At 38.5% G+C, this 19,693-nt stretch overlaps 1 protein-coding gene across 1 annotated transcript in view; it reads left to right on the top strand.

Annotated features, from left to right (window-relative positions):
* The window catches only part of PIK3CG (phosphatidylinositol-4,5-bisphosphate 3-kinase catalytic subunit gamma), a 33,184-nt gene extending 20,102 nt beyond the window's left edge, over positions 1-13,082 (top strand). Inside the window, exons 7-11 of the mRNA XM_066550819.1 lie at positions 444-534; positions 3,487-3,617; positions 4,225-4,336; positions 6,207-6,364; positions 11,094-13,082. Coding sequence (XP_066406916.1) covers positions 444-534; positions 3,487-3,617; positions 4,225-4,336; positions 6,207-6,364; positions 11,094-11,375 — 774 coding nt within the window. The 3' untranslated portion in view covers positions 11,376-13,082. The remainder of the gene's footprint in view (positions 1-443; positions 535-3,486; positions 3,618-4,224; positions 4,337-6,206; positions 6,365-11,093) is intronic.
* Positions 13,083-19,693: the final 6,611 nt, after the last annotated feature.

Below are 19,693 nucleotides of genomic sequence, written 5' to 3'. Positions count from 1 at the left end.
TTTGGAGAATGGGGAAAAGTGGGCATGCTTGCTAACACATTCAATCTCACCTTATGTAGAAATCATATAATATATTTATTAATACTTTATAGAAGAGTAAAGATCTCCTGGTTGCAGAACAGATGAAGAAATATAAACCCTGGTTCTATAACTGATTATCTTGAATGGCTGCACACTTTCTGTATGTATCTCTTAATCAAATAGCAAAGTAAGTTTAGCCCCATCTTAGAAGTCTTAAAAGTGTTATTTGTATGAGTAATCTGTAATGTTCAAATAATTTGAAATAACTTAGCCATATCCATTTGTTTTTACTAGATTCTTCGAATTATGGAATCCATTTGGGAAGCAGAATCTTAGAAGTCTTAAAAGTGTTATTTGTATGAGTAATCTGTAATGTTCAAATAATTTGAAATAACTTAGCCATATCCATTTGTTTTTACTAGATTCTTCGAATTATGGAATCCATTTGGGAAGCAGAATCCTTGGACCTCTGTTTGTTGCCATATGGTTGCATTTCTACAGGGAACAAAATAGGTATGTGATCACACTTGCTGTGATTAGAAATTCAAAATACCAAATTTACAGAAGATCTGGGAGAACTATTCTAATATGTGCTGCAGTCCTGAGGTAAGCAGCAGTTTATTACACTTTCTGTGAGCAGCCTTCAGGTGCAGCTTGGCAGTGGTTTCTGCCCTTCCTTGAGCTGTAGCAGAGCTGTTTACTGGCTGTGATTCCTGTGTAATGGCTTGGCTTGTGCTGCAAGCTCCTCTTTAATAACAACATTTAGTATGAAATATCAGTGAAGTGAGTGACTTATGTATTTTAACGTGTTGATAGGAATAAAATAAAGAGCAAAACATTTCTATTTTTTCGTGACTTAAAGCTTCATACCCTCTACCACATAACAGTGGTAATATTTCTCACTGGGCATTAGTTCCTGCAGCAGAGATGATCAATTTTTCAGAACTTGTGGTGAAAGAAGTCAAGTAGGAAATTCCAATAAAATGAAGACTCTTTATAACTCTTTAATATACTTATTCATGTACTTCCTCTCTAAAATCCATTGCCGCATAAAATTTATTAATATCCTTTTGATTTCATGATATCTCAGAAAATCCAAACTCACTGATTAAATACCTGGTAGCATGACGTAAGAGAGTTTCTTTTCTCCTAATATAAATGTTTTAAAATTGAACTATATTTATTGATAGAATTTTAAGAATAAAGGAAATGGAAAATTGTACATCAAAATGCTAACTAACTATAAATATAAGGAAAGTTGGGGGGATTTCTCTTCTTTAGAAGTGTTAAACCTAATTTTTTAGAGAGCTTTTTAGGATCTGATTTAATTTGGTTTAAAATTATCTCAAGACAATGTATTGTATTGAAAAAATGAAGGAAGAAGGAGGAATTCTGCTAGTGATTCTAGCATTTTCATACTTGAGTTACAGATTTCTGTTATTCTTTCATGAATTCTTAATTGATTCCCCATTCTTCTGTCTCAAGGAACTAATATTTGATTTTCCTATAGACATGGGAGAGATGTAAGAATTTAGCATCCTTTTAGCACCACAGCAGGAGCATGGTTAATCATATTAACACTCCTGCTTTTTTGCTGAGAATACCTGCAGCCTAAATTAGTAATGCCCAATGTGGCACACTGTGATGTAGAGCTTATGCTTGTTTGGAGCAGAACCAAAGAGTAGTGGCATGCAAATGTTCTTTCACAGTATTCACATGTGGTCTTCTTCCAGGCTGCTTCTTCTCTCCCTCTTAATGCTTCCATGGAACTTGGGCAGTTTCTGTGTATTGACACCAGGACAATACCCCACTCTACACTGAGCACAGGGAAACAGGTGTCTTACATCTGGGGCTGGCACCCCCTCCTGCATAGAGCATTCTCATTCTGTTAAAGACATTGCATCCAGTGCAGTTTGTAATTTTGGAAGCAAATCTGTCCTTTCCGCTGCTGCTGCCAAGCAGGCCTCTGTAGGATGGACTTTCTCTTCTCTGTATCACTGGTAAAAGGTCACACCCTGCTCTTCCTCCCTGCTGTCCTTGGCACCTCCTGAGCCAGCTCTGCTCCTCCGCCATCAAGGAGCTCTTGGCCAGCAGAGGGAGATTTGTGAGCACAGGCAGGGAAAGCTTTTCCAACAGCTGGAATGGGAGCTGGACTTCACACCTGGGAGAAAAACACCAGTTTGACAAGCAGAGATCAAAATGCAAAGCTTTTTAATTTGGTGGTCTTGGTGGTGGGTTTTGGAGGTCATATTTCTACCATAATTTTATGGCAAACATATCCAGGCCACTGTAAAGGCAGAAGAAAATACCTCCAGGGGTATTCAGCCATGAATTCAGCCATGCAGAGAGGGCAGGAAGAGATTGCTGTGTTGTCACTCTGTTACAGGAAAATTTGCCCATAATTCAGTAATTGCAAAAGGGTGGGATTATGAATAGAAATAAATTTATCTGGTTAACCAGATAACCAAATTTATCTGGTTATTTATCTGGTTCAATTTAACTCTGTTAAATTATCAATTTAACAGAGTTAAATTGAAACCAGCTCAGAAGCTGCTTTGAATTGCTTTGGAGAGAAATGGGTATTTTTGTTTGCTTGCTTATCTCTGAACTGGAGCTGAAGCTAGAAGACACTGTTGAACTTGAACCAGAGGGGAAAAAATAAAATTTCCAATTGCCAAATAAATTCAATTAAAATCTGACTTTCCTCCATATAGGCATGCCCAGTCTGGACTGCATTTGCTAGTCTTGGCTACAGTGCAGGGTTGTGTTGCAGCCTCTGTTTCTGCATTTCCCTCTAGCTTTCTCTCTGTCACATGCCATGCTGGCACGAGCAGGACAAGGCCCTGTTTCTGCACGGTATTGCTGGGATGTGCCAGTGTGCCTTGGCAAGGGTCTGTTCAGTTTAGGGACAGACCCCATGCCCCTGACAACCAGAGCTTTCCACCAGCAATCCCAGTGCTGTACCTCGCTGTGCACTGGTATTTCTGAGCTTTCTGGGTCTATGCACACTTAAGCTTAAATTGGATTTACTGCAGGAGGGCCAGCTCTATTCCTCTGTCACAGCCCTGGCAAGACTTGCATTCCTAGACTGCAGCAAAATGAAAGCTTTTCTTCAGCTCCTTGTATTTGTGAGGTTGGAGAGAAGCTGGGGAAAATGTGAATTGGGATCAGGGCAGGAATATTCCCTCTCCTTGGGAAAAGCTTTGTGCAGTGAGTCCCCACTCATCATGTGATACATCCATTTTAAAAGAGGAGGAATTTTGATGCCAGGCTCTTTATGAACTCTGGCTGGTTTCAGCTGGGAATGAACAGGAACCATTGCTCCTTGTCAAATAAATTTCTGCTCACAACCTATGAAGATCTGCAGTTGGTTTTAAACACAATTTAAAATTTATTTTTAATATTTTTAATATGCATTGATAAAAACTTAATAACTTCTTCTAACCCTTTCCTTATTTTCTTAAGGAATGATCGAAATTGTGAAAGATGCTACAACAATTGCCAAAATTCAACAGAGTACAGTTGGGAACACTGGTGCATTTAAGGATGAAATACTAAACCAGTGGCTCAAGGAAAGATGCATGATTGAAGAGAAGGTGAGTTCTTTAAATTTTTAGGAAGGATTTTTAATTGCACCCTACTAATTTAGGAGCATTGAGCCCATATGTTTGTGTTTGTTACTTGTGGGGTTTTGAAAAATCCATTCATTTTCCCTGCACTCAGCTGCGGGTGTCTGTGAATGAGCCTTTAGCATCCAGCTGGCAGCCAAGCTCCTGGGAGACAGGATGCTTCTGAAATCACTCCTTTATCAATGGAAGTTAGAAGTGATACATGAGGAGCAGGTTGAGAGGACATCCAAGAGCACTGAAAGGAAATGTGGTTTTAGAGGATTCAGGTGCAGGTTTGGGTACTCACAACTCTGCTTGTGTACATCCACTGACCCACTGCAGCTTTCTGCCACATTTCTTTCCTCAGAATGTGTGAGCTGCTCTGTGCTGCTTTTCTGTGCTGAGGGATAGAGCCAGCACAGGGGGTGCAGTGCAGGGCTGTGATCTTGGTCTCTGCTGTGCAGTGCTGTATTTTATAAGACAGTTTGCCTAACTGGTGATAGATACATTTGAACAGAAAGGTACATAACTTTGAGAATGGTTGCATTTAGTGCCTAGCATTGAAGTATTTAACATCTCTAAGATTTATTTTTAGTTTCAGGCAGCTGTGGAAAGATTTGTTTATTCTTGTGCTGGATACTGTGTGGCAACCTTTGTACTTGGAATAGGAGACAGGCACAATGACAACATCATGATTACAGAAACAGGTGAGTTGTTTTTTTGAGAATTTCATAGATGTGCAGACTGTCTATACTTCATTAGATTTATGTTTCATTTTAATAAATAATGCATTTAACAATGAATGAAGAGACACAAACCAGATCTGTCAGTGGTGCTTACAAGGTCAAGTAACATTGAAATGTATTTTCACCCCTGTTGGCCTTCATGCATTCTGGAGATATCTATCATTAATAATGTCATTATTTTCCAAGGAGCAGTTTCATACAAACTCATTAGAAATGTAAACCAAGTTTTTTTTACTGTCTACATCTAAGGTCTGAACACCAAAAAATTTTATAAAGCAGGCAGCTGTTCATCTATCTGATGTGTGGCTATGATTCTCACAGTGTTCAGTGGAACTGAATTCTGTCAGAATTCAGATGTTGCTGGACTGTTTTCACTTCTGAGGAATGTAATTGCTTTGTGTACTGTTGTAAAAAATTTTAGGAAATAAGTGTACATGGAGTGGTTTTTTTACCTACTAAAATCTGTGGGATGGCTATATCCTCCTGAAGAAACTCACAGGTTTTTTGTACTATAAACTTTGGGAGTTACTTCTGTAGCTGCACATTGTTTCATCCTTAATTTTACTTACCTATGGAAAGAACCCCTGAACAATCAGTACATATGGAGGAGTTTTATTTAGTCTAAGGAATTCACTTTTAGTTTCACGATCTTCTCACTTCATAATTAGTCTCTGGTAGAAGATGGAAAATAGTTAGAAGGCTGAATATTTATTATTGATTATATTAAAGTTTTATCAGTTGAAGGCTGGAGAGAAGAAGTACCCTGAAGGCAGAAATTATCTAATTGAAGACTACAGTAAAAAAGTTCAGCAGAAGCCCTTGGGGAAGAAGTGCTTTAATTTCAACATTATATATAATATAATGTGGTGGTGTTCCCACGAGCAGAACATGAGGCACAGGTCAATAGACAGAAACTGAAAAAGAGGTGTTGTTCTGTTGTGGTCATGAGCAGGTTTGCCTCAGAGTCTTTAAAAGGATCTCTCTTGAGCCTCAGGGGCCAGAAGGATCTCAGTCTAAAAGGTCTGCAGAGACTCAGGTTTGGTAGGCTGGGGGAACTTGAAAGCTGGCTTAAAATCTGGAACGTTTAAAGATATTCCACCTACAGATCACTGTTAAGTATCATCTTATATAATTCGATGTTTTATCTTTTTTTATAAAGATGCCACTACTACAAATCTGTGTTTTTAAGTAACCATACTATTGTATCCATCTCCTGAGTGCCAGTGAAAGTAATAAAGTAATGTTGAGTGTAGCAGCACACTCCAGTCCTGTAGGTGTAGTGACCCTTAAAAGGAGAGGTTTTCATTGCTTTTGTGGGAACTGATGCCCTGCTACTCTCTCAAAGCTATCCAAAGGGTGACAATGCAGACTTGGAACACACAGAGTGGTTTAGAAATCACTAATGAAGGTCTGTGAGGAGAAAGCATGTGCTAGTCAATGACATTTGCCAAGGAGATGGGTAGTGCCAGAATCCCATGGGTATTTGAAACATAACCCCCAAGCCTTTTCCGTGTAGTGATGCTCTGATTGTTACGGCTATGAGGCACAAGCTTTCCTTGGTTGATTTTTGAAAAGCTGTGAGTGTATGTTTAGATAGTACAGCAGCTTCTGCCAGACTTTTAACAACTGCCAAAGAAAAACAAAAAGTAATTTTGCTAAGAGGACAAAACTATTTATTTCCCAGAAAAAGAAAGAAAATAGTCTTTTCTGCTGAACTTAAGAGTGATCATATATACCCAAAAAAGGGGTTGAAACTCCTGTGAATACACCTAAGTGTTCTTAGCAGTTTGTTGTATTTGTCTGAATGTGACTTCTTCTTCTCTTTATGAAGGTAACCTTTTCCATATTGATTTTGGCCATATTCTTGGGAATTATAAAAGCTTCCTTGGAATTAATAAGGAGAGAGTTCCTTTTGTGCTGACTCCAGATTTTCTGTATGTCATGGGAACTTCTGGAAAGAAGACAAGTCTCCATTTCCACAAATTTCAGGTAAAAGAATGGGAATCTAACTGCAAATCGATTAAGCAATGGGTTTTTTTACCCTCTAAAATGAACATTAGTGCCTTGATTTTCAAAGATCTAGGCTCCTGGGTATTATGTTAATAAAATGTACCGAATTGTAATACGATTCCAGGATATTTTAGGCCCAACTAAGAGAAAAAATTATCTGTACAATTATGGGAACTAGAATTCAAACATTCACAAAGGCACATTGAAAAGCTCATTAGCAGCAGACCAGATAAGCAGTTCTTTCTTTGTTTCTTGTCTTGATTGAAAACACTTTGCAGAAGGCTTCAGTGTTGGTGCAATTAGAAGAAGCTCATGGCTCTAAGCAGAGCCTCTGTGGAGTATGAGCAGGTGTGAGGCATTCATCAGCTGGCTTGGGCAGCGTTATTCCCTCCTGATTCTGCCCTCGAGTTCTGGGGCTTGGACTGCTGCATCTGAGTAAAAATCTGTAGAGACCCTAAGCTATCTCAGATGGTGGTTTGTGAAGTGGATGGATAGATTTAACTGTGAAAGAAATGACATTAAAAATCTGTTCTGTTGCTTCTATTTGAAATTTAGTGCTTTCAAACCAGTTGTGATTATTTGGGCTAGTGTAGAACATGGTCAAAGAGGGAGTTTAGTATGCAGTTCCTATGTTTAATGAAATGAATGAGAGCATGGTTGATCAAAAGTACATGTATGTCTGAGGTCTTTAGAGACTTTGAGTAAAGTGTCTGATTTAGAAAGCAGGTTCCTTATGATAGTAAAAGAAAAATTCTTCTGTAGAGTGAGTCAAAGCCAAAGCCTGAATTTCATGTTTTGGATTCCTTGTGGGTGAACTAGTCCAGTATGGAGTCTGTTTTTCCAAGTACCTAATTAAGGTTCTTCCTGGTGGGTGGTGACTATGTCCCTCTGAGCACATATGCAGTTACTTCAGCATTTTGTCTCCATATGTGACTGCATTTCAGTGCTTTTACATACTCATCCAAAAATGAGTGTTCCCCATCTTTGGGCTGGACACATCCTGCAGGCTCCCCTGCCAGGGATGGGGATCCATTTGGATCCTCTTGCAATTCCCACCTTACAGTATTCTTATGATAGGACAAATCACATTGTCCACCAGAGACAGTCAAAAGGGAGAGGCCATGTGTGGAGAGGACCCATGCAAAGAAGAACCAAAGATCTTTGAAACTTCTGAAAATAATTAAAGAACCAGCTGCAATCTTTGAATCTTCATTTTTGCCAGGACTGCCTTTATCACAGTGGAAGTGTTTTGAAGGGGACTTGTAGATCAAAATATGTTAGGGTGGGGTTTGCCATGGGTTGGAGCTACTGTGGGAAGGGAACTACATGGGAAGGGAATGCTGAGCCCATGCTCTCAGGGAAGCCTGTGAGCTGTGCTGGGTACAACAATGATGCTGTTCCTACAGCTGTTAAGTCATGCACAAGTGTGGGACTGAAACACAAGTCTGGGGTGTGTAATTTCAAAGAAGACCTCTGTTCTGAAAGCAGAAAATAGTTAGAAGCATGAAAGTGTGCTAAAAGTGTGGAGAATTGAAAGGTGTCTGCAGTGAGGTAAAGTTGTTTTCATATATATGGATCATCCAGCTCTTTATAGAGGATCTGACCTTTGCTTCAGCAGCCCAAATACCAAAATCAGTCAGAAGTAAGTTTGGTCATAGCCTCTCTTCAATACATCATGGAGTCCTGGGTTTGACTAAATCAACTTTTTGTTTCTCTAGTACTAATTTCTAAGTACTGCTACCATCCCACTAATGCACAGTTTAGGAATGCTGTGATAGCACCAATGTCATTTCCACTTGTGTCCTTAGCCAGATAAAAGGTGATTAATGTGCTTTTACTGTTGTGAGCTGTGATGGTGGTGGCAGACCTTGGCATTTTAAGTGACATGGTTTAGGCACAGACAACAATAAACTGACGAAAAAATGCAAGTTCATGTGTAGTTCTGCTGCAAATAGCTACTGTTTATATACCACTATTGCAGTAGTACATTAAAAGTCTTTTCTGTCTCAAAGAACAGTAAAAGTAAAACTAATTCTATACAAGTAAAAAAGTAACACAGAGCAAGATTTGCATTAAGTATTTGGCTATAAAAAATGTATGTGTTTTAATTACATGGCCAGAGTTTAAAAAAAAAAACCCAAAATTGTAGATTCACTTTTCAGTTGGCTTGTTTCATCATATTTCCTAATATTGAGGGATTCATTCAGTCTGCCTGCTGACTCACTCATGTTTTAATGGAAAGTCTCAGCATTTATCCTTCATTAATTTTTAAGAACATCTCTCATTATTTTGTATTTCACTACATTAAAACAGTTTGTACTTCAGAAGACTCCTTTGTTTTTTACAGTCTTTGGGGTTTTTTTTTAACTTAATAATCTACTTTTACAAAATTTTATTTCTTTGTTATTCACTGGACATAGTCCATGTAGATGTGTTAGCCAGAGCTCATATTGCAGATGATGGAGAAGGTTAAAATGACAAATAACTTTCACCGAAGTTCACTGCAGAGGAGTGAATTTATTTGTTTGACAATCAAACACATGAGATTTTGTAATTAAAGGTGACAGAAAATAGAAGGGTATCCAATTCATCACTGAGAAATACTTATTTGCAGTATACTGTACAGGGAAGGGATGACCTATGTAACAGAACTTGGACACTTTGTATTATAAAAATGCCTGGATTTTAGGACAATAATAATTAGGACAGTTTCAGGCTTTCAGAATTATTATTATTTTTTTTCTTTCCTGTTGGGCAATGGGATTTTGGTTTCTCCTCAGCTCCTCTCATTTTGCCTCTGGCTTTAGATGAGTTAGCAGCTTTCTTCTCAATCCCACAGTAAACATGTGCCCTTGACACACACCTATCGTCTGGGCTATTTTTGGTTCTCGCCGCCTCTCTCAGAAGTGTAAAAATTCCTTTTCTTGGAAGATTCTAATGCAAAACCACATCCAGTTCCTGTCTGAATAAATAACTGTAACAGACAGATGCAGGTTTTTTAAATCTTTTGAATTCCTGGAAGGATTGCCTGTGAGTTGCAGTGATCCCAGGTTTTTCTTGACTGCCTAATTGTTTTTCTGTCTCAGACACCCGAAGCAGTGAGATACATCATCCATACAGAAATGTAAAACCTTCTTTGATATAACTATAAAGACCTTTCATCTCTTTCAAGGGTAACAAAACACAGACTAACTCTTGTGACAAGATTTCTCTGTTTGAAGTTGAGAATACATAAGTAAAATTTCTTTTTAAAAATTTTTCTTCTGCTATTATGGAGAGAAGCTATTCCCTGTGATAAGGTGATGGTGTTTTCTATTGTAAACTGTGCTTTGACCATTGCATTTAATCTTTTGCTGTGCTAGAGCTAAACTGACACTGGTGTTCATAAGTATGATCTTATTTCAGAACAGAATTTATTTGGGAATAGAGTAAAAGATTTAAGTTCCCAGGCAATACTAAAAAAAGAAATTGTACAGACAGATCTTCAATGTATCATCTTCCTTCCTTTGTGTTTTCCTAACCTGTCTAGTTGGGTGTCCTGGTGTTGCTGATGTAAACAGTGATAGATGTTAAGACTATTTGTGCACTTCTTCCTATTTCAGAGAAGAAAAAAACCATGTATCTTGTAAAAAATGCCCTGTGTTTTAGAGGGCTGTTAGGATTTGTTGGAAGTTTACATTAAAATACTTGGATTTCCCAAGTATTATTCAAAAGCTTAATATACAGCTGTTGAAAGGTTAAATTGAATATTTAATTGGGTAAAAATTAGCACTGCTTCAGCTGTGGTTTAAATAATAACAACCTTCTTGGAAAATTTTTCATCTTTTTACATTACTGCATTGCAGACCCAATTTTTAGTTGATTGATGATTGATGTCTTCATTGCATTGTAATTATTTCTCCTAGTAAATGAGTTATAAATTTAATATAAGAAGTAATAATTTCAGTTTATATATTAGTCTCTTAGCAGGAAGTAATTGTTTTTAAAGCATTGCATGTTTTTCCAAGCTGCAGAAACGCCACTCTTCTAAAAGTTCTGTTGTTAAGCACAGATTATTTATACAAGGAAATGAAAAGGCTCTAAAAAAACTCCTTTGGAATCCAGAATGACAGTGCATAGTGATAGAAATCCTCCAGCAAGGCAGAGTGCCTGAAGACTAGAGCTGTCAGCTAGCAAAATTCCTTAGAACACCAAGGCTGAAAATCTTCCCTGTTAAATAATCCGTCACCACTGCACAGTTAATAGGCATCTAGAGAAAATGAAGAGCAATCCCCTGGAGGTGCTGCTTTGTTCAGTCTCACTTGCCAGCCACAGTCTTTAAATGGGAACATCCCAACAGGAAAGGAAGACAGTGAATTATTGCTGTCTCTTTTAACAGCCACAGGAAGAGGTTATATGGTAGAGAAATTCTTGTGAAATTCTGGTGAGGCTAAGGTTTTATGCTTTGGTAATTAATGTAGTATTAAGAGCTGTTTGTTGTACACCCAAACAGTTCTGGTTGCCCCAAGCTGTGGTGAATGAAGTTACACTGAGCAGCAGGTGCAGAAGTTTGTGTCACATTTCAACTCAGTTGAATGGCTCTGTTGGGTCTCCTGTCACTGACACTTGAGTGATTGAATGGCATTGGTTAATAAGAGTCCTGTGAAATTCCTACACCATCCCTCTCTATCCATCTCCTCAATTAACAAAGAACCCTTCTCTCTCACAGGATGTATGTGTGAAGGCTTATTTAGCTCTCCGACACCACACAAACCTGCTGATCATCTTGTTCTCCATGATGCTGATGACTGGAATGCCCCAATTAACCAGCAAAGAAGATATTGAGTATATCAGGGAAGCACTGACAGTAGGGAAAAGTGAAGAAGATGCCAAAAAGCATTTTCTTGATCAGATAGAGGTTTGCAGAGATAAGGGCTGGACAGTGCAGTTTAACTGGTTTTTGCATCTTGTGCTTGGAATCAAACAAGGAGTAGAAAAGCATTCTGCTTAATATTTTATGTAAATTAACTGTAGGTGTGAATAGGAGGTTACTGAACCTACATGTTATTTCTGAATTATGAATAAATGAGCAGTCAAAATTGCCTTTACTCTTCTGGCAGCTTAAATGGATCTTGTAAAAAGGCAAGGACTTTACTCTGCCCCTCCAGAAGATCTTCCTGCAGATAATATTTTTTTTTTCTATTTCTAATGACACCTCAAATTGCTGGATTCTTTTAGTTCCTTTGCTGTTTTGGCTTGGATATTTTTTTTTTCTTTCTTAAGCAATAATTTCAGATAAATATAAGGAGGAGGTTGAGTTAGATGATAACCTACCCCTATGACCTTAATTGTTCATGAGGGTCAAGTCCTTCAAAACCAGAATTTATATAAAATCTATGGTTAGAGTGAAATCTCTGTAGACAATCCATATGTATCTCAGGATGGTTTAGACACGAATGTTCATCTACATCCTTTTCTGTTGTCCCTTCCTCAACATTTTGTCCTTTCTGGATTTTTAATATGTTGTCAGTAGGAAAGAGCTTTGGCTCTGCCATTGGAGGAAATTGCCTTACTGTTACTGTAACCTCCTCACACAGACAACCAATCTTGACTGCCAGGAGAGCTTCATAGTTACTGGGAAGTTCCTCAGATTTGAACAAGAAGTTCTGAAGGTTTAATTTTGAAAGATTTTTTTTTACTGTACTTTTTAGTGGGTAACATCCATATTATATTACAGATTATATTCTTAGTGTAAAGTTATTAAAATTCCACCTGTATAGGAAAAGCTTTGTAGAAAAAGCAATGGTACTTCCTTATCTCTCAGAGAAAAGTCCTTATCTAAGAGTAATTGACACCTTACCAAATATCTGAAAAACCCAAAGTTATTTATTCCTTGGTAATATATTTTCAGGATATACCTAGAAGGAATTAAATGTAATCTTTGAAGTTGTGTATATTTTGCTATTTATTTTTAAATTCCTGAAGAAACAATACTACTGAAAAGCTATTTATGAAAGAAAACAACCCCTTGTCTTTAATTTCAATATTTAAACTTAAAAGAGGAAAAAATGGGGAGTGTTAAGTAGAATTTTAACTCTCTAGTGTAGATTGCCTGCAAATCAAGTCGGCCTATGGTAGGAAAGGAAAAAGACATACAGCCTGTATTAGTCTTTGACTTGAATTATTATGGTATACTCCTTGCTAATTGATTGTTACCAAAGAGAGAAGATGGCTTATAATATTGCTTTTTTGCACTTGTGCCCATGTAATTTCTTCCTTCATTGTAGTGTTATGTGGGCTTTACATTACGGATAATTGATTAACTGAATTTTAAAATTCTGTTATCATTTGCTTTGATCATTTCACAGAACTGTTATGATTTTAACTACTGCTATAACTGAGTGCATTCTTGAAGGATTTTTAATAAATGTACTGTAATCGGTGTCTCAGTTATGAGATGTAGCCAATCTATTCTTGAAATGTAGATGTTTAATTGTTTACTGTGCACAAGTATTTTTGGTGTAAATGGTAGACTCCAGTTAAGAAAATCTCTAAGGTTAAAATGTAGACTATTTTGTTATTCTGTTACATTATTATTCTGTGAAAGATATGCTTTAGATCATACTAAAATATAAACGAAATGGTGAATATTGTCTGTAAAATGATATTTTTAGATTTGTATTTTATAGATCTGAAATAAATTGATATGTTCTATTAATTTGATTATTATTCATTAATAAGCAGCTTAGCCCAAAATACATATAAATGTTTTTTATCCAGTTTCTTAAAGAATACCTAATCTTAGTAAGAAATCATATTCGAAGTCCCACTCAGAGGAATTGTTTTAATTCCATATTAATAAATCCGTATAATGTCAGATATATTGAAATTTAATAGTCTATAGTATTAGAATTGCAATTATTGTAATTGAAAAATGTGAATAGAATATTGCCACTTTCAAAGAGCATTTTATTCATTCCTGGTTAGTTCTATGAAGAAAAAGCTGAAGATTTGGTAAGTTCCTAGTTTTAAAAAAGTAGTTTTAAAAAACAAGTAGATCTAGTGCTAAATTTAACTCTAGCATGGGGAAATAAATGCTAATCACAACTTCAAGGGAAATGGCACTCTTAAAGCAGCCTCTATTTGCTGGAAAAGATCTACAAGAGATCTGCACCCAGAAGAAAGTAGTTTGGTCCTGCACTAAACTTAGACTGATGATTTTATCAGTTTAGCAGTTTACAATGTGCTATATTGAATTGTGTTTATTGCAGACACCTGAAACACCTCAGTGCTGAGCAAATTCCCAGACTCTTCATTGCTTTCCTTGCCCGTGAAGCCTATGGTTGGGCTGCCTTGTGTCTTCTGGGCCAGCCTGAGTCCTGGGAGATCAAAAGTAGCTGCCAGATCTCCTCTTTACCTACAGACCAAGCTGTGGGCACCAGCATCTCCTTACAAATGGCTGCACCATCATGCAGCTGATTACTGGCTGCATTCTGTGTCCCTCTGGAACCTCCACCCACCACTGACCTGGTTCTGTGGCGAGCCCTGACACAAGGAGAAGCACCACAGAGATGTGGTTTGAGGCAGTGCAGGCTCAGCAGGGAGAGGAGCTGCTTTTCAGGTGAGGAGGTGCAGACAGGGACACATCTGCACGTCCCAGACACAGCATGGCTGTCCTGTTCTGCAGTGCCATTCCCAAGGCCTGGAGAGCTGGAGCTTTAGCACAGATGCCACTGCTGGAGCAGGAGGCTGAACCACAATTTTCTGAGTCTCCCAAACTCACTGACCCTGCAGAATAACTGTTTTTAAAGGGTTATAAACCAGGAAATGTAAATTAGTCATTAACCACTAACCTAGCTCTAACACAGCATGCAGAAAAAGAAAATAACTAAATTTTCTCAATTTAGGTCTCAATTATCATCACTGTCTCCTGTTAGCCTTAAGATTATTTTTTGAAAATTATTTTAAGGACTACTTTGCCTTTGAGATCTGTAGTGTTTTCTTGGTAGCTTCATTCACATCATGACTGAACCTAACAGTGGAAATTTGAATCTATTCTTAGAGTCAGTGCCTCATATTCAGTTGTGACTTGACATCTGCTTTGACCCCAGCAAGGTCATTGAGATTTTGGTTAGCAGTGAGTGTGTCCCCAAGGCTCCATCCTAATTGTATTCCAGGACAGGAAGAGAAGTTGAAATGGAGCTCAGGTGTACAGTGTAATTATATTTAGATCTTCATTGAATACACTGGCTGCACTTGTTAGAAGTGCTTAATCTATCATTAGCAGAGTATTGAGACTTAACAAGTTTGGCAGATTTTTTTTCTAAAATGTGATCAATGATACAGAAATACAGATATGAGCAAATTACTTTAGAAAAATATCAATGGAAATTATGATTCTTGTATTTTAATTATAAACCTTTCTCCTGACTACCAGCATCATTCTGCAAATCCACATGAGTCCCAAGGATTATACAGAGTCTGAACTCTGTGCTAATGACTTTATAATGTAGTTTGTGTAAAGTAGCCTTGAAAAGAAAAATTATTAAAATTAAAATTTGGGATGCCATCTGCAGGGTCTGGTGGGCTCTTTGAGCATCCCAGCAACACTGAATTTTCTGCAAAACTGCAAAAAAGCACTCATGTGCTTTCATGAATCTTCTCATTGCAACTTACATAATATATATTAAAAACAATATTCCAGAAACAAGGAATTCTCCTAGAGAGAGGACAACAGGGAGAGAGACTCCTGCTGTGCTCACCCCACTCTGCATTTGGAAGCCAGAATTGGCCCAAAAAGGTACTAATATATTTGAAGTCTTGACAGAAAGTGAGATTCATGCTGGAGAAGAAAAAACAGAAAGACAAACTGTGTGTCTGCAGTTCCACAGTTAAAAACAAGGACTGACCAAAGATACAAATGCCATGGTTATACCCATGTGAGGGGTGCACATCTTTATCTCTTTAGGGAAAAGGGGCAGTGGTGACTTGTTCTGGTCTGCTGACACAAGGAGACAGGCACAAGGCCATGGCTTCTCCTGGCTTTTTGTGCATCTTTGGGTCTCATACCCAGCAGGAGAGGTGCTGGTGTCCTGCCTGCTGGTAATAAACAAGGGACACTGGACACCATCAGTTCCTTCCTACTCCTGGAATGGGGTTTGTTGTCTCAGAGGGTGCCTGGCAGCACCTGACATGGCAAGGCTGGGGCAGGCAGCGTGTGCCATTGCTCAGGTATTCTCCTGGGGATGCAAAAGAAGAGGCTGTCACTTTGGAAACAGCAGCAGCACTGCCAGGAACACGTGCCAGTTAATTTTAGCTAACAAAAGATTCCTGTGCATGGCAGAAGTGCTGTATGTTTTAATTGCAAGCACATCCCACACCTGGGTGCAGTCACTCGGTGCTCAGCATTAGGAGTCACCGTGTGCCAGTGCTGGTCATGCTCTCAAAGCTGTCTTGCTCCAGTCCCTATGGTCAGAGTTAGCCACTCATCCACTTATTAGGTGCATGAAGAAAAATAATACACTGTAGATAGCAGCATTTCTTTGTAAGATTAACAATGAGTAGATACAGGAGAAAAGTCAAGTCTAATGTAATGAAGAATGCCCAGAAAAGATCCCTGAAAGGAGAAATTGAAAGAAAATAAAAATGTTAATCACCCATGGTAGAAAACAGTTTTAAGACTATAGCTCAGATTTTGTACCAGATGTTCCTTTGCCTTTGAATGTATCTTTCTTATCAAAACTAATTATCCTGCAAAAGGTTAAGAGGGCTATGACTGTTTAATAACCTAAGAAATATGCTGCCACAATGCTGTTCATGATGAAGAGTTCAATAGCAATTCAAGATATAGCCAGAACTGAATTTTGCCCAATGTATTTACTATTGAATAACCTGGGATTAACAAAGAAAAAAAATTAGCCTACTGCTTCTTCTCCAAATCAACCAGCAAGTGTCTGGGACTGGCAGTAAACTCATCACATGAGGAAGCTATTTCCCATCATGATGGAAATGCATTTTTCTCTGAAGTATTTGGAGCTGGTCCCTGTCAGGGACAGGATACTGGCCTGGACAGACTCTGTCCCTGATGCAGGATGGCAGATCCTCTGCTCAGCTGTCAAATGTCTGCATGAAAAAATCTTGGTGAAATAAACAGGTCTCCTCAGGAAATGCTTTCCCTCCAGCCAAAGATATTTTTCATTTTGATGACATTCATGACAGCATCTCTGTTTTACAAACCTGTTTCCTTCCCGCAGAATATGATGTATTTTCCAAATCTTGTAAAACTAATTCTGTCTACTTGGAGAGAAAAAATACCAGAGATCTCAGTAACTTTAAAGTAGTCTGAAACCAAAACTTTCCAGGCAGGGAGAGTTCAAGGTGATGGTTCATGCAAAGGCAGGCAATTATAGGGAGGTGCTAATTACACATTAATACTTCAGAATACAGTTTTTGGGATTCTGTCATTGCGACACCACACCAAGATGTGGGTTAAGAGTGGCCTCTAGAAAGACCAGAGACTTGAAGGTCCTGTGGAGATTGAAAACAAATTCCAGTGGGTAAGAGGTGGCCACTGGGTGCAGCTCAGCCCTCCCAGGGGAATGGGGACTCAGTTGCAGCAGCTCAGGCAAAAATGGGTGTAGGGACGGGGTTTAAGTGCCAGGATGAACTGTGTGCTCTGCAGGGTTCAGAGCTCAGCAGATAGAGTATGTTACTGAAAGGGCCTTTCATGGGATTCATGCCACACAAGCAGTGGTGTTATCAGGACTATTCTGTGAGAATAGTTTATAAAACATTATGTTTTTTCTTTTTTTTTTAATTGGTAGATAAAACTTTAATATGAATGACTATTTTTCTGCTGCTGCTCAGGATCTTTACCCTAATTTCTCATTTCTCTTCTCTTGTTGCTGTTCTTCAGACCTCAGAATCTAAAACTAGAATAAACTGCCTGCATCTTACAGCCAGGAAATGCACAGCTGAATGTCAGCAAAAGAACCACATGTCAAAAGTACTGGTAGCTGGACATGCTGTCAACACCTGCACTGGAGAAACTTGCTAAAAATTCTCCTGACTCTGACAAGAAAACAAACAGTAAAAGAAATGCGGAAAAGCTGTGTGTGTATGCTTCAAGGTGTAAAGCATTGGAAGACTAAGCTTTCCCAGATTTAATGCTCTATGTTCACCCTCCTTAATGCTATTATCATGGGCTCAAGGTAGAAAAGGACTTTATAGTGAATACACATTTGACTGGAAAATTAATTGCAATAATAAGCGAAATACAGCCCTTTTCCAGAACATTCAAGACTCAAAAAAAGCAATAATGTGGGGCCACCATATAGCTGTCCCCCCTGGTGTCATGTATGCATGCTGTCCAACCCTGTGACCAGTTTAGCTAGTGGCATCAGCAGCTGCACTTTCTGAGAAGCAAGTTACTTGCTTTCAGTACTCCCTGTAGAGCAGTGCTGCAGAGAGCACCCTTTGGAATGCCATCTTCACAAGGGATAGGACAATGAAAAAGATATATGGAAAAGTCTTTATCATAATTGTAATATCCTAATTTAAAACTGCATCAATTATGAACTACAAGAAATATTTATTAGTGTTATTTACAAGATCAAGAGATTATAACCTGGGGATGCAAAAGAAGAGGCTGCCACTTGCTGAAACTGAATCTTAGAAAAATTATTAAATGCACCATTTTTTCAAGAAGGCTTAGAAACCCAAGTATAGCTTGTAACAACTTGCCAGGATTTGTTGTTATACAGATGTCACATAGTTTTGAGCAAGACCTCAAAAAAGGACACCACAACCCTTGAAACACAATTTAAACACCATTGGAAGTGGACAACTTGCTGGCACTGCTACAGGGAGAAGCTCCATGTGTGTAGATATGGGAACAAACACTCATGTAGCAACATTTCCATTCAAAAATGGAAAAGACATATTTGTAAATGTCAGAAATGTCACAAATCCACAAAGGGAATTATTTAAAAGACATAAAATATGGCACAAAAACACAGAAGCCCATAGGGAAAAAATATAACAAAGAATTGAAAAACCCACAATGTTTGGAGAAACTGTTAACCCCCCCCAGACTGCTCAGTGCCTATTAAAAAATGAGATCAATCAGACATTGAATCTTTAGGGCAATCCGTCCTTGAGGAGGATTTAGTAATTCTGGTTAATTTGTGAAACAACAAAGTGTTCTTGGCTACCAAAGAACTGTGGAAGGGAGAAACAGAGCCAGCTCTGGAGTATGGAGTGCAGAAACAGGACCTGGTCATTACAACCAGCACACCTCAGTGGCTCAGAGCAGGGACTCAGGAGACCTCTGGGAAGGTGCACGCAGGGAGAGTGGGCTGTGCACTTCCCCAGCAAGAAAGGTCAGAAATAGCCAGAGACTGCTTCCTTTGTTCAAAACCACAGAACTGGAACCCAAGGAGCTTGGCAGCAATGCCCAGCACACAGAGCACAGCAGGGACTGGCAGCTGCTCTTTCTTAGCTCAGAGAAACCATTACTTGTGATAGCTGATTACTGTGGTAATTCTTCAAACTCAGTCAAACCTGGGAGCTGACAATACAGCAAATCAGGCTGTGACAGAGCCCCACAAAGCTTGCAGGCTGTGAGGGGAGTGGTGTACAGCAAAGAAACTTCATTCTCCAATGCATTTTCACATCTTTGTATGCCATTTAGACTCTACAAATTGCCAGGGATTATGTTTCTTGTTAATTTACCATGTCATTTTTCCTAAAATCTATGGTTTACAAAGCCACATACCAAGCTAAAAGGAGGAGCGTGTATTGCCATTCAACAACTAGTGTGTGTCTTGCACTTGTCTTAATGCTACTTTATTCATGGAAAAAGGCTCTATTGGAAGATGCAAACAAATGCCTCCCTGGCAGAGGATAGACTAGAGGGAGTTTATGACCTGAGGAATGTTCATAGCTGTGAGTTACATGGCAGTGTTTGCTACATAAGGGACCTGCAGGGATTTATTAAAGTTATAGTCAGCAACAAACATCTGAGGGATTTAACAGGTCTGTACAGGGTGGATGTCCCAGACATGCACAACCTGCTCTCCAGATTTTTCTTGGCCCAATGGATGTAAAGCTGAGAAATATACAAAAATAGTCAATCATCTACCAAGCGCAGCAAATTAGGGTTGTCAAGACCTTCCCCTAGTTTACTTAACTACTGAAAATAAGCAAAAGAGCTGTGATTTGTTTGTAATGCCAGGAATTATTAATCAATACTCGTTCACAGGAATATAGGCTAGAAATTGTATTATAATAAGAAGTGTCAAATCACTGAAAACTTCCACAAGAAATGTC

The sequence above is a fragment of the Molothrus aeneus genome, chromosome 5 (genome assembly GCF_037042795.1).
Source record: "Molothrus aeneus isolate 106 chromosome 5, BPBGC_Maene_1.0, whole genome shotgun sequence".
NCBI classification, from domain to species: Eukaryota; Metazoa; Chordata; class Aves; order Passeriformes; family Icteridae; genus Molothrus; species Molothrus aeneus.
The sequence above is the reverse complement of the archived record's forward strand: the minus strand, read 5'-3'. Positions and strand labels throughout refer to the sequence as shown.